This window comes from Drepanopeziza brunnea (assembly GCF_022702325.1).
Source record: "Drepanopeziza brunnea f. sp. 'multigermtubi' strain 214-2 chromosome Unknown ctg12, whole genome shotgun sequence".
Lineage (NCBI taxonomy): Eukaryota > Fungi > Ascomycota > Leotiomycetes > Helotiales > Drepanopezizaceae > Drepanopeziza > Drepanopeziza brunnea.
The window spans coordinates 1553479-1565328 of record NW_027094075.1 but is presented as its reverse complement, the minus strand read 5'-3'; the positions used below and the strand labels follow the sequence as shown (position 1 = coordinate 1565328).

Sequence of the window (11850 nt, the reverse complement as noted above, 5' to 3'; positions counted from 1 at the left end):
TATCCTATCCTGTCCCTAGAAAGGAAAGAGTTGTGGTTACACCGGCTCTGTCTGCTTCGCTGCCTCTTGTGCTCGTCGTCCTCGACTCGGCTTGTCGCGGTACATTATCGGGAGGGACTGATCCGCAATTGATGATTCGTCCACAGATGCCTCTCGGTGCGGGGTACCGCTACCAAAGGGGTCCATGTATATTTATTGATAGACAAAAGCATTTGTATTGAGGAATGCTATGGAATGAGAATGGAATGGCATGCCATGGGTTTGCTTGAGTATGCGGAATGCAGGTAAGTCGAGAGAGAGGTGTTCCGTATCGGCTCTCGTATGCGTACGGGAATATATGGGTACGGTACCTGTCCTTGAGTGGAGAGCTACGGTATACCGGTTATCCGTGTCCACATACCAAGTCACGTGGGGTTATTACGACCCGATCCTTCTCCTTTCGTCTTCTTATTTTTTTTTGGGTCTGTTCCCCACTCCGTTTTTTTTTTTTTTTTTTTTTCTCTCCGCTTCTCCATCTCCTCCTCCCAGCTCACCCACCTGAAACGGTTCTCCGTACATTTTTCAGAATCGCATCTCATATACCTACCTCCGCATGATGATGATGATGGTGGTGGTGACGATGATGATGATGATGATGATGGTGAGAAAGAAAGAAAGAAAAAGGAAACCCGGGCCTCCGTCCAGATGCCGAGGTAAAGATTTGAAAGAGAGAGAGAGAGAGAGAGAGAAGGGGGGGAAAAAATATATAAAAAAAAGGATTTACTGGAATTTTTGTAATAGTCAGTGCGCTGACTTTGTGACTTGCGGGCTTTCGGTCACAGTCAGGACAAGCAAGTGTCCCAGGTCAAGCAAGTGTCCCACTTCAAATGGTCAGAACATCGAAAATACTAGCATTCTATATATAAAAAAAATGCACAACGCAACGAATTTTGACAATTATATTACATGAGAAAAGTCGGCATTTTTTTGAATAGAATCAATTGACCTAGCATTTGATTCTACATCCGAACTTTCTTGTAGAATACTTTTAATTGGACTCGATTCGCGGAATTCGTCGTGATTTAGCTGTTCTACTCGTGAATTATTAGTCTTAATTAAAAGATCAGGCTCAGGAAAATCGATATGGCTCTTCGTTTCTCCTTTTAATTCAGCTTCTAATTGAAGAACTATATGGAATAGTTTAGGGTGACCTTCGCGCGTTGAGCGAGCGTCTTCGATCGTAGTAGGTGCTTTATCAGGCTTTCGATCTAGGATTAAATCTTCGGGTGCAAGCAAGCTATTTCTTGCAATTGCAAGCTGAACTCGGTCTCTTTTAGCTCTGTTAGCTCTTCGAGCAGCTATACCTTGCTCTTTTAAGAGCTTATTGTGCTTGTTGATAGCTGCTTGAAGTGTTTTCTTAGCTTTTCGTAACGCCGCTACCCTTTTTGCTTCCGTACGAATTTGAATTCGTTCTTTTAAATCGCTAGTTGCAGCAGAAGAACCTCTTTTATAAATACTCTTTCGCGATGTTCTTTTGCGTTTCTTATCTTCTCTAATCTTTTCTTGAAGATTGATATGTTCTATCGAAGTAAGATGTGCTTTTTGAAGCTCGATAGAAGCTTGCTTCATTGTAATTTTAAAGAGTTTTTTCGTATCATCGGAAAACTGTGTCGGATCTTAAGTGCGTAATAAATTGATCTTTGCAGTTGTAGTCTATAAATCTTTAGGTCGAGAAGGACGAAGCGCGGGAAGCTCGAGATTATCTTTATCGTTTTCTTCGTTGAGTATTGATCTCTTTCCTTTATTATAAGAGCGAATCTTTTTAAGACTAGCGTTGATATTGCAAGGCTACATTCTCGAGGTTTTGAAAGCGTTTACAATCGTATAGTGTTGCATAGCTTGTTAGCGGATGTTCGTAAGATCGCGGAAGAACGAAGTGATAGTATATTCGAAGTCTAAACTTCGAATAGCATTTTGGATAGCAAGAGCGTGATAATGCTTTTAAGGACGAAATACTCTAACGTCAAGAGGTTGAAGCGCGTGTGTAAGGTGACTAAGAAACCAAAAGCAATGAATATGCGCTTCTTTAAGCTTCAATACAAATTCATCTAATCGATGAGACTCATGGCCATCTAAAAGCAGCATTTTCCATGGTTTATTTAGCTTAGCGTGTGTCCATTTGATAAGGTGATCGGCGTAGTTTAAGATAATCTGGTGATTGATATATCTTATAAGAGAGCAATCAATCGTTTCGTCATTTATAAGCTTATCCGTAATCTAATTCTTTATAATCTTCTTGCTCGGTGTAATGATATATGGCGGAAGAGTCTTTTTGCCGTCTGCTCGAATAGTTTCAATGATTGTAATCGATTTGCGATTGTTTAGAGAGCTTGTATACATTTCTTTGACTTCTTTTGGAACGATCACAGTCTCTCTCGGCGGACATCTAACACGCGCTCTCGACTCGTCTATATTTAAAAGCTTTTTCGGAATGTTGATATTGTAGAGAACTATATCCTTTTGCAATTCTTCGAACTATTTCTTTATCTCCTTTTCGGTATGCGATTCGAGTCTAACGCGCTCGATTGGTTTGGTTTTGATTGTATGAAGATCGGGGTTTCGGCGGAGCTAATCTTTGAACTAAGATTGTGATACAAGAGAAAGAGAAGGCTGTTGTTTCTATACGACGTTAAAAGCGATTTGATAATTATAAATAAAATAAAATAATAACACTTACTGCTCTCAAGTGATTGATTCTAGCGCGTACTATTAGAAGAGTTGCTTTTAAACCAAGCTCTCATTGCTCGTAGCAATATTGTCGGATCGCTTCTTTTTGCTCTTGCAACAAAATCTGATTATTTCCTCCTTATTGATTGAATTGACTTGTGATAGGATTGCGCTTTTTCTTTTTAGCTCGGTATACAGCTTTTCGTAAAGCAGGTTCTTTGACTCCGAATATACGTGCTGACGTGGCAGCACATTCGCTTTTCGGTCGTTTTACTCCTTCATCATCGGTTTCTATATCTTCTAAGGCTCAATCGCGCGCTTCTTGAAAGGCGCGGTCGTATTCTTTTTTAGTAGCATAGCGGCCGTAATAATTGAGAGCTACAAGAGCTTCTGAAGTTTGCGGAGGCATGGTTAGAGAAATGTTAAGAGAAAAATAGCTGTCGCAAGTGTGGTGGAATTGTATGCGATTTACTATGGAATAGCAATTTGAAGTGGGACACTTGCTTGACCTGGGACACTTGCTTGTCCTGACTGTGACCGAGAGCCCGCAGGTCACAAAGTCAGCGCACTGACTATTATATAATTTTTATTCCACCCTTACTTTTTTTTTGGGCCCTCTGTCCCAAACCCCACCCACCCGATCTGCCCCTCGAAGAAAAGAAAAAGAAAAAGAAAAAAAAAAAAAAACGTCATTGGGTGGAGAAGAAGCCACACACACAGCCAGCCAGCCAGCCTTCCGGAAAACCTTGTCGGCGTTGGGCCAAGGCCCGAGTGACGTGAGCTGTGATATACTTGTAAGTATGTACTTACTACTAAGTAAGACAACTTGTAGTACTTACAGCGCTATACTTACCGTCGGTAACCTTTTTCTTGGTGCCGCGCTAGACTAGGTACGTAGAAGTAGTAGGTACTACTACTACTACTACGTACTACGTAGTAGGTCGAGGTTAGCTATCGAGAATCGAGATAGGCTTTCGCCAGCTGCTGCTTGCTACTTACGGTAAGTGGCCTGCTGAGCTCCGTACCGGAGTCCGGCACGGAGAAGCGGGACGGCGGACCTGGGATTTTATGGATGGATGGATGGATTTACGACGTAGTAATACCGTACGTAGTACAACGACATGTATGGATGGATGTGCGTCGGCGAGTCTGTCCAGCTACCGGTACTACTCGGTATGTGTTGTTGGATGCATGTAGGCATTTATTTATATATCCATGTATATACAACACACATCAAACATACGTATACCGGTAGTGGTACAGTACTACGTATATCGCCGTATGCGTCAAAACCCCCTCGAGCCGACCAGAGTCGGTGCTCCTGCTCGGTCATGCGACCGCCGACTCGGGTATGGAGTCTGACTCTGGTCCGATCTATAGTATATCTATCTATATCTATATACATACAGATATGGATAGATTTCTACCGGTATACCACTACACTACACGATACGTACCGGTACCTATCTATACCTATACACAACTACGTCAGTCCGATGACTCGAGCTCACTCACTCACCATCTTTCCCGCAGTCGACTCCCCGCGTCCTATCCTCCGTTAACCCCCCCCCCCCCCCCCCCCCTCTCCCCCTAACCGACCGACCGACAGCTTCGCTCGCTCGGCACGAGTTATCCGCGCAATCGAGAAAAGCACACCAATTATGAGGGGCAGCGGCGGGGTTTTGCGGGCCGCGCGCGAGGGATCGATTCTAGCTGCACGCGGGGCTTGGGGCTTGGGGCTTACCGGGCTTTGGTCTCTTTTCTCCGGCCCTGGTATCGGTCGGTCCTCTTTCTGCTTCTTCTTCTTCTTCTTCTCCTTCTTCTTCTTCTTCTTTTTTTTTATACTACAAACTACTTTCGGAGTCCTGTATCTCCCTACTTACTGTGCTCTACTGTGCTGTGCTGTGCTGTGCTGTGCTGTACCTATCTGCACGGCCGCGATCTCGGGGTGGAGTGTGCTAATGCAGGCCCCAAACCCAAAACCCAAACCCCGAACCCAAAACCTGTATGTAGCCAAACCCCTTCTTTTTCCCCCCCTTCGTGTCCTGTCGCATTCAGAGACGGAGTCAAACCAACAACAATAACAACAACAACAACAGAAAAGAAAGAAAAAAAAGGTCGTGTTTCGGAAATACTGCTAAAAAGAAAAAAGAAGGGGGGCTTTTTTTTTTCACAGATAGAGTAAGGACTTTTTTTTTATTTTTTTATAATACAATTGGCTGTAACACAGGGGAGGAGGAGGAGGATACGGTTCCGTAAGTACGGTAGTTCTTGTTGTATAGCTGTCCATACAAGAAGTACTACGTAGTAGGTAGGTAGCTCTCGGTCATCCCAATTCTCGAACGACAAAAAAAAAAAAATCTCCGAAAGTGCCGGGCCCGTCCGTGTGTTTACCGAAATAGTAAACAGTGAATACACGCTGTAAGAGAGAGACAAGGGGGGGTTCAGACTCTAATCGAGAGAGGTACCTTTTTACTTTTTGGTCCCTTTCTCTCTATTTCTTTTGCCTTTTGCTTTTTTTTTCCCCTTTTATCTCCCCTTCTTTTTGGGAGGGGGGGGGGAGGGGAAGCTCAAGAACTCTCCCGGGGTTTGAGATGAGGGTGTTTCAGTGGGTTTTTTTTTTTTTTTTTTTTTTTTTTTGGTTGTTTGTTTGTTGACGGTTGTTTCCATTCCCATAGCGAATCGTGAAATGCCATCACGGCTCGCACGGGCTGCCGGCTGGCGGGCTGGCGGGCTGGCTGGGCTGGACCGACCGACTGACCGACGACCGAGGGTGTGATCTTGGGATCGTCAGAGAGCCACGGCTAGAGCTGGGTTGGGGCTGGGAGCTGGCTGGCTGGGCTTGATCAAGATTTGCCTATCCGGGCAATGCTCCAATGATGCCCCTCCTCCCCCCCCCGCTCTCATCATCAATTTAACTCTGCAGCCGCTGTAAGTAGGTATGCGGGACCAAACGAAGCTGCGATCTGTTATTAGTGGGATCTGGATTACGGGCAGTAGTCGTGTTAAGTTGTAGATTGGGCCGTCTGTACTTACTGACTATGATCGGGAAATAAGGAGCGGTCGGGGGTAAAGGGACCGCTAGAGCCCTGGGCCGCTGATCTTGCATTCTTGCTCCGTCGACCGGAGATAGAAAGGCCTAGAACGCCACGCATTGGAGCTCGCGGTGGCTGCGCAATGCACGTCGGCGCTGAATCAAAAATCAATGGGAAGGCGATTGGATTGGATGGGATTGGATTGCGACATGCTTTATGTACTACAAATAACTACATACTAGTACGACTACTTTTTTCCGATCCGATCCTGTCCTCATGTCCCACCCAGAGAGCAGGAGCAGAGGCAGGGCAGCAGGTGACTGACGGACGGACTGAATTGACTGACTGACTGAACTGACTGACTGACTGACTGATCTGACTGACTGACTTGAGCTGACTGAGCTGACTGAACTGATCTGACTGACTGACTGACGGACGGACGGACGGACGGACGGACGTCCGGACTGACTTAACGACGACGACGTCGCCCAAGCAAAGTAAAGCAAAGCAAAGCAAAGCAATGAAAAGCAAAGCAACGCAACGCAACGCAATAAGTCATTCATAAAAAAAAAGAAGAGAGTCGCGACGTAGCGCATGTCCACTCTGTAACACCAGTATCATGATGGCCAGCCTGCCTGGGATTGGCTGCCCAAGTCCGCCGGCATGATCAGTGATCACTGAACAATCCGTCACGAGGAGTCTCGCACCAGGTTAGACCCAGTCAGTGCTGTGTTCGAGTTGAGTTGGGGGCGTGCGACGTGGAACCAGGGCGTGGCCTGTGTGGCTTGGATGGGTGCGAGTGCGAGTGCGAGGGAGTCCGGAATGGGGATTAGGTGTTGGCCGTGGGGAAAAAGAGGGAGTACCGTAGGTCCCAAGAGTGATAGAGCGGATGGCCAATAGTAAGGACGCTACTGAGAGGAATGCCAAAAATAATCGAGATGGATAATAATAATAGTAGCTTGACGTAGTAGGTCTGCGTGGGTGGTTGTTGACACATAAGCGAGACGGATGCCAGCCCGTCCGTCTAAGGGTATTGTTGCGTTCCGCCGCCCTCGACCTAATCTTCCGCCAGCCATCCTTTGTTCTGCGATCGAGCTGATCGGATTTTGGTGGTATTCGTGTATTTTCCTGAACATGAACATGGCCGCCTGCCTTGCTACGACTGCCTGTGTTGTCTTTCTCTCTCATCTTCTCCTCCTGCTTTCTCGTCTGCGATTCTCGTCTCCTATCTCCTCTCCGATTCCTCTCTTCTACTCTTCTCCTCCTCCCCTTCTCTCTTCTCTCCTCGTCTACCGGTATCTCTCACACCTCTCACCTCGCACCAACTTTCTCTTTGATCACGAAACGCCACCTCCTCCGTAGTACGACCTACCTATCACCACACTCCACTTTTTACCATTGCAGGCCAAGGAACCGACGCACACGCACCTGCCCTCCCCCTCCCATCGTCGCCCCCTGTCCCTGTCCTTGTCCTTGTCCCTTCCTAGACCTGGCCCTCTGATCAACGCAACTTACTACTAACTCCATCCAACACTCCGACATTTTTATTCCGCTCTCACTACAACACCACCACCACCACCACCACCACCACCACCACTACCACCACGACGCAACTTCACGCCCGGATCGCAATCCGTTGATGACCACGCTCACGAACGATTCTATACTTTCTTGATATGCTCCATTGCTCGAGGACTTCGTTGCTCGTCGATTGCTCCACCCTCCCGGCATTGATTGCTCACTGAAGCTTGCTGACCTCGCTTCGCTTCGCGTCCCGAATAATCAGCCCTCCTCCGCTGTCTGCCAGTCGTTGCTGCCCGTCCCATTCCAACCGGCCCAGAGAAAACAAAGAAAAAGAAAAAATTTCCCCCTTCGATTCTGAAACTTCCGCGCTTACGATCGATCCAATATCCTGAGCAAATTCGCACTCCGAAAGCCCCTCTGTGTTTGCAATTCCCATACCACCCCGTCCAGGATCAACCCAGCGCCTGTCTCGTGTATTTATGCAGGTATCTTGAACCTCGATACATCTGTCCCGACACCTCCAAATTTGTAACCCATACTATTTTTCGGCCCTCATATTGTAGCTTCTCAGAGCTTCGAGGATTGAGGGCCGTCTTGTCAAATCTTCCGCACACATGGCTTCTTCAAAGGTAGTCCCGTCCGGTCTCGCCATGCCAGCACAACTTATATATCAAACACTGCTGATTACGGACTCCTACAGGATATCCCTCAGCATTCCTCGAGAGCTCTCAGCCAGCATCGCCTTTCCACGTCTACAAATTCTGCCTCCCTCCCCAAATCCCAGGCGAAAAACCATTCCCACTCTGTATCCTCCGGATCCCTCATTGCCAACCATAGGGTGTCCCGCAGGAAGAGCGTAACGTCGAATACTGCCAGCAATGTCGCGGCAATGGTAGCTGCTGCCAGAGAAGCTGGAAACATGGGAATGCCGATTGCGGCTCACCGAAACACAATGTCGAAAAATGGCTCTGGCAAAATCCCGGCGCTCGGGAGCTTGCCCTCTCCACCTGCCAGCTTGTCCGGCCAAAGATATCGATTATCTTCGACTGGGAAGTTAGATCGCGGCGAGAGTGCAATCGACGACGACCAGCTCGACGATATAGACGTGAAAGATGGAAGTGGGTCCCACCAATCTCGCGTAAGGAGAGCTAGTGAGGGGCACCACCTTACCAAAGATGGCAAGAAGGCCCATGGAGGCGACCTCAAGTGCGAGAAGTGTGGAAAGGGATACAAGCACAGCAGCTGCTTGTCCAAGCATTTGTTCGTGCCCACCTTCCTTTCCTACGCGCTCCGCCAGGATCTGGTTCCGCGAATGCTGTCTGTCGGATGAATTGAGAGCCATCCAGATTAGCATTCGCGGAACTTTGAGAGAATAGGGTTAACTTTTAACTGCAGATGGGAGCATACTCCAGAATGGTCTTTGACTTCAAAGTTGCTTATCTCTAAGCATCAACAAGTCCAGCTTTTGGAAGCTGCCTCGGTCCTGGTGGCCATGAATCAGGATGGTATCACGCCTCCAGATTCGGCGAAGGACTCTCAAAGCGACCAAGAAGAGTCTGCCTCTCCCGCTCCATCCGGATCGTCGGATCTCCATGATGGCACAAGCTCCGCCGACACCACCCCTCCACCAGGAGCAGACATGTTCAATGTCTACAGCAGTGGCTCGTACACTGGACGACACAAGAGATATAGCAGTGGATACAGCTTCTCAAGGTCGTACCAGTCCACGCCTGGAACCAATCAACTCCACAATGGGAGCATCCCTGACAGCTCTACCTTGGGTATTCATCGTCAACCAAGCCAGGAAAGGCGTCCAACGTCGTCTGGCATCAACCGCAATCAAGAAGATTATGGGCTGGCAGCTGCCGTTGAGCTTCTCTCTTGCAGCTTCGGGAGCACGGGAACTCCCAGGAGCGTTCCCGTCACTCTCCTCGAGGATGCTCCACCTGTACCTCACATCCCTGAGCGCTACCTAAACGAGGCCTTCTCGGGCACCACACTGACTCCAAATTACCACCCTCGTCAGACTGAAAGCTACACCCGCCACCAAGTCCATCGTGATGGCGATATAAAGATGGAGGAGAGCGAGGAAAGTATCGCTGACGACGAGGAGTACGACCGCCGTTTTCGTGGACGTAGCGACGAAGACGACGATGGCGTCTTTGGAAGGATGGAGGAATGAAGCGTCCTTGAGACGCACATCTGGGTCGACCAATTTTTGGACCTTTAATGATATCTTTTTCCCTGTGTAATCGATGTATACTTCTGGCGAGCATCTCCGCAGCCGACTCAGCACCAAGGGATATGGCAGAAGGATCCCGAGGTTAAAGCTGATGTTCGTTCTCGAGCGTTGAGATAACGCCACGGCATTTTTAAGGGACATGTGATATAGTCAAAATCTATCATGTATGAGCGTATTGAGGATGAAAAGAGGAACAGACGTAGAAGTGTCCATTCCACGTAGGTATGTGTGAACACGGCTCCCGGTGAGACTGACGTCGACATTGCGATCTGCAAGGCCACCCTGTGGAGTCGAAGTACCGATTTTCGAGTATTCCGTGCATGAGAGACCGAACGGTGAAACATAGATAGCTTAGCTGCCGGAAGAGATGGATGTCGTTGAGTCAAGATGTAGGTATTAGGAACACGAAAAAGCAGAGACGCAGAATTTTGATTTACAGAACTTACCCGTTTGCTAGATACAACATTTCTCACTAGGTACAGGTGGTGACGTCTATGTGACAATAACCGGGCCCGACGAGTAAACAGAGGGCATCATCAACATGAATTCGAACTTCAACTTTAAACTCCACACACAAACCCCATCGACATCACCAACCAAGCGGCTCCAGCAGCGCAAACTCTCCCCCTTCTTTCTTCCTCGATAATTCTTTCTAGAACCAGCGAGGAAATATCGCAATGGCTTCCACCAGCCGGTTTGCCGACAAGGCAATCTCGGTGGTTGTGCAAGGCGACGCGTACATTCGGTCATCCAAGATCCCAGCGGTCCTGCGATTTCCCCTCGTCGTCGTCCTCAGCCTGATGCTCTCGTCGCTACTCTACTCGTTCACCCCGGATTATATGAAGGCAGACCTGGGTAGGGTTTCGCGGAGCCGCCAGGAGTGGTGGGAGGTTTGGGCTTTGGTTTTGTTTAGGACGTGAGTTGCCTGTCGGCCAGTGCGTATCACAATCGACTACTTACGGGACATGGCAGGTTTGAGCTTGCGCTGGGCTGGTTTGGAAACTATGATGGCTATGATCTTGCTTCCTTGAGCTTGCTGTCCCATGGTCCCCCGGTAGGATGATATGGAGAACGCCTCTGCGCCTGCGAGCATCTGCTAATGCTGCGTAGCTGTATCTTCTTGGATCTTTCTACCATGTCGCCTCTACGACTGTCGCATCCTCTCTCGTCATCGATGCGCTCACTACATACATCCCTTTCCGAATCCTACGCCCGCTTTCCCTGGCTCACTCGGCCTCTTCGTCGAAATACTCGGTCCCAGTACCTAATGCCGACATCGTTACATCCTACGAGATCCAGGCGCTGACCACGGGATTGGTAGCGTTGATCTACGCGGTCACCGTTTACACGTCCTACGCTACATTTCTGCCCGTTTACCTGGCCACGTACTTCGAGGGCATCCCCTCCATGACGGCTGCGTATGCTTCCTCTTTCGTAGCCATCCTCCCAACGACGCTCGTACTCGGTGTAGCTGCGCGATCGTTCATCTTCACCCCTGCTGTTACGTTTGCGCCCTCTTCTCGAGATGCGAAGAACGCCGCGTTCAACCCGGAGACGGCCACGCTGGCAGATACGTTCTGGCATAACGTGTGGGGGTTCAGCGCCAGGACGAAGGTGGTGATCAAGAGGACAGCTACGGTCATGCTGGTTACGGGACTCAATACGTTTGTGCAGACTTTCGTCACGGTTGAAGGCGTCGAAGTCATGGGTGCAGTGGTCTATTCCGGGGTGTGGGTTGCTGCAGCTGGGCTTACTGGTGTTGCCCTTGGTTTGGTGAGCGCCGTGTGAGAGACTTGGGACATTTAAGATACCGGGAAATGACATGATGCGATTACGCGGAGTACGAGATACGTTTGTTTTGTTCGGCAGCTCTGGGGGTCGGTCTCCATGTGGCTAGTGGATGGGTGGAGTTCATGCTGAGGGGAGGGGGCTGATACCATGGATGGATAAATAAGCGTGGGCGGCCACCAGCGACTAACTGACTGTACTCTGTCTGTATGTACTTATCGACCTACTGACAATGATGAACTGAAAACCCTCGAGAAAGAGTCGAAGCATGAATCACAACTTGCGGTGGACCTGATACAAGACGCGAATAAATGAAACCGGACGCCCCTCGCTCCAGCTCGCCCAACCTTATGTATCTTACTGCTTTACTGACATACTTACTGACAAGTACCTACTCACTTACCTTCCTTCCTGTATACATCGATCGGGAAGGACGAGGGTCACTTGACCCAGAAAAGACACGACACCCCCAAGCGCGATCTGATTAGATTGTGGACAGCTCTCCCAGCTTCACCTTTCGCGACCACTATCATTTCCCTCTTCATATCATTCTCA

General features: G+C 48.6%; 3 protein-coding genes across 3 annotated transcripts; 2 read left to right on the top strand and 1 right to left on the bottom strand.

Moving 5' to 3' along the window:
• Positions 1 to 5496: 5496 nt before the first annotated feature.
• On the bottom strand, positions 5497 to 5861 carry L3040_007165 (uncharacterized protein; the record flags this gene model as incomplete). Its single annotated transcript, XM_066156178.1, has 2 exons — positions 5497 to 5665; positions 5743 to 5861. 2 exons carry the CDS (start codon positions 5859 to 5861, stop codon positions 5497 to 5499), a joined length of 288 nt encoding a protein of 95 aa, XP_066010985.1.
• Positions 5862 to 7879: 2018 nt separating this feature from the next.
• L3040_007164 (uncharacterized protein) lies at positions 7880 to 9447 on the top strand (the record flags this gene model as incomplete). Its single annotated transcript, XM_007296670.1, has 3 exons — positions 7880 to 7894; positions 7966 to 8525; positions 8661 to 9447. The coding sequence occupies 3 exons, from the start codon at positions 7880 to 7882 to the stop codon at positions 9445 to 9447; spliced, it is 1362 nt and encodes a 453-aa protein (XP_007296732.1).
• A 737-nt stretch (positions 9448 to 10184) lies between these two features.
• On the top strand, positions 10185 to 11295 carry L3040_007163 (uncharacterized protein; the record flags this gene model as incomplete). Its single annotated transcript, XM_007296669.1, has 3 exons — positions 10185 to 10423; positions 10480 to 10561; positions 10618 to 11295. The coding sequence occupies 3 exons, from the start codon at positions 10185 to 10187 to the stop codon at positions 11293 to 11295; spliced, it is 999 nt and encodes a 332-aa protein (XP_007296731.1).
• Between the last annotated feature and the right edge of the window lie 555 nt (positions 11296 to 11850).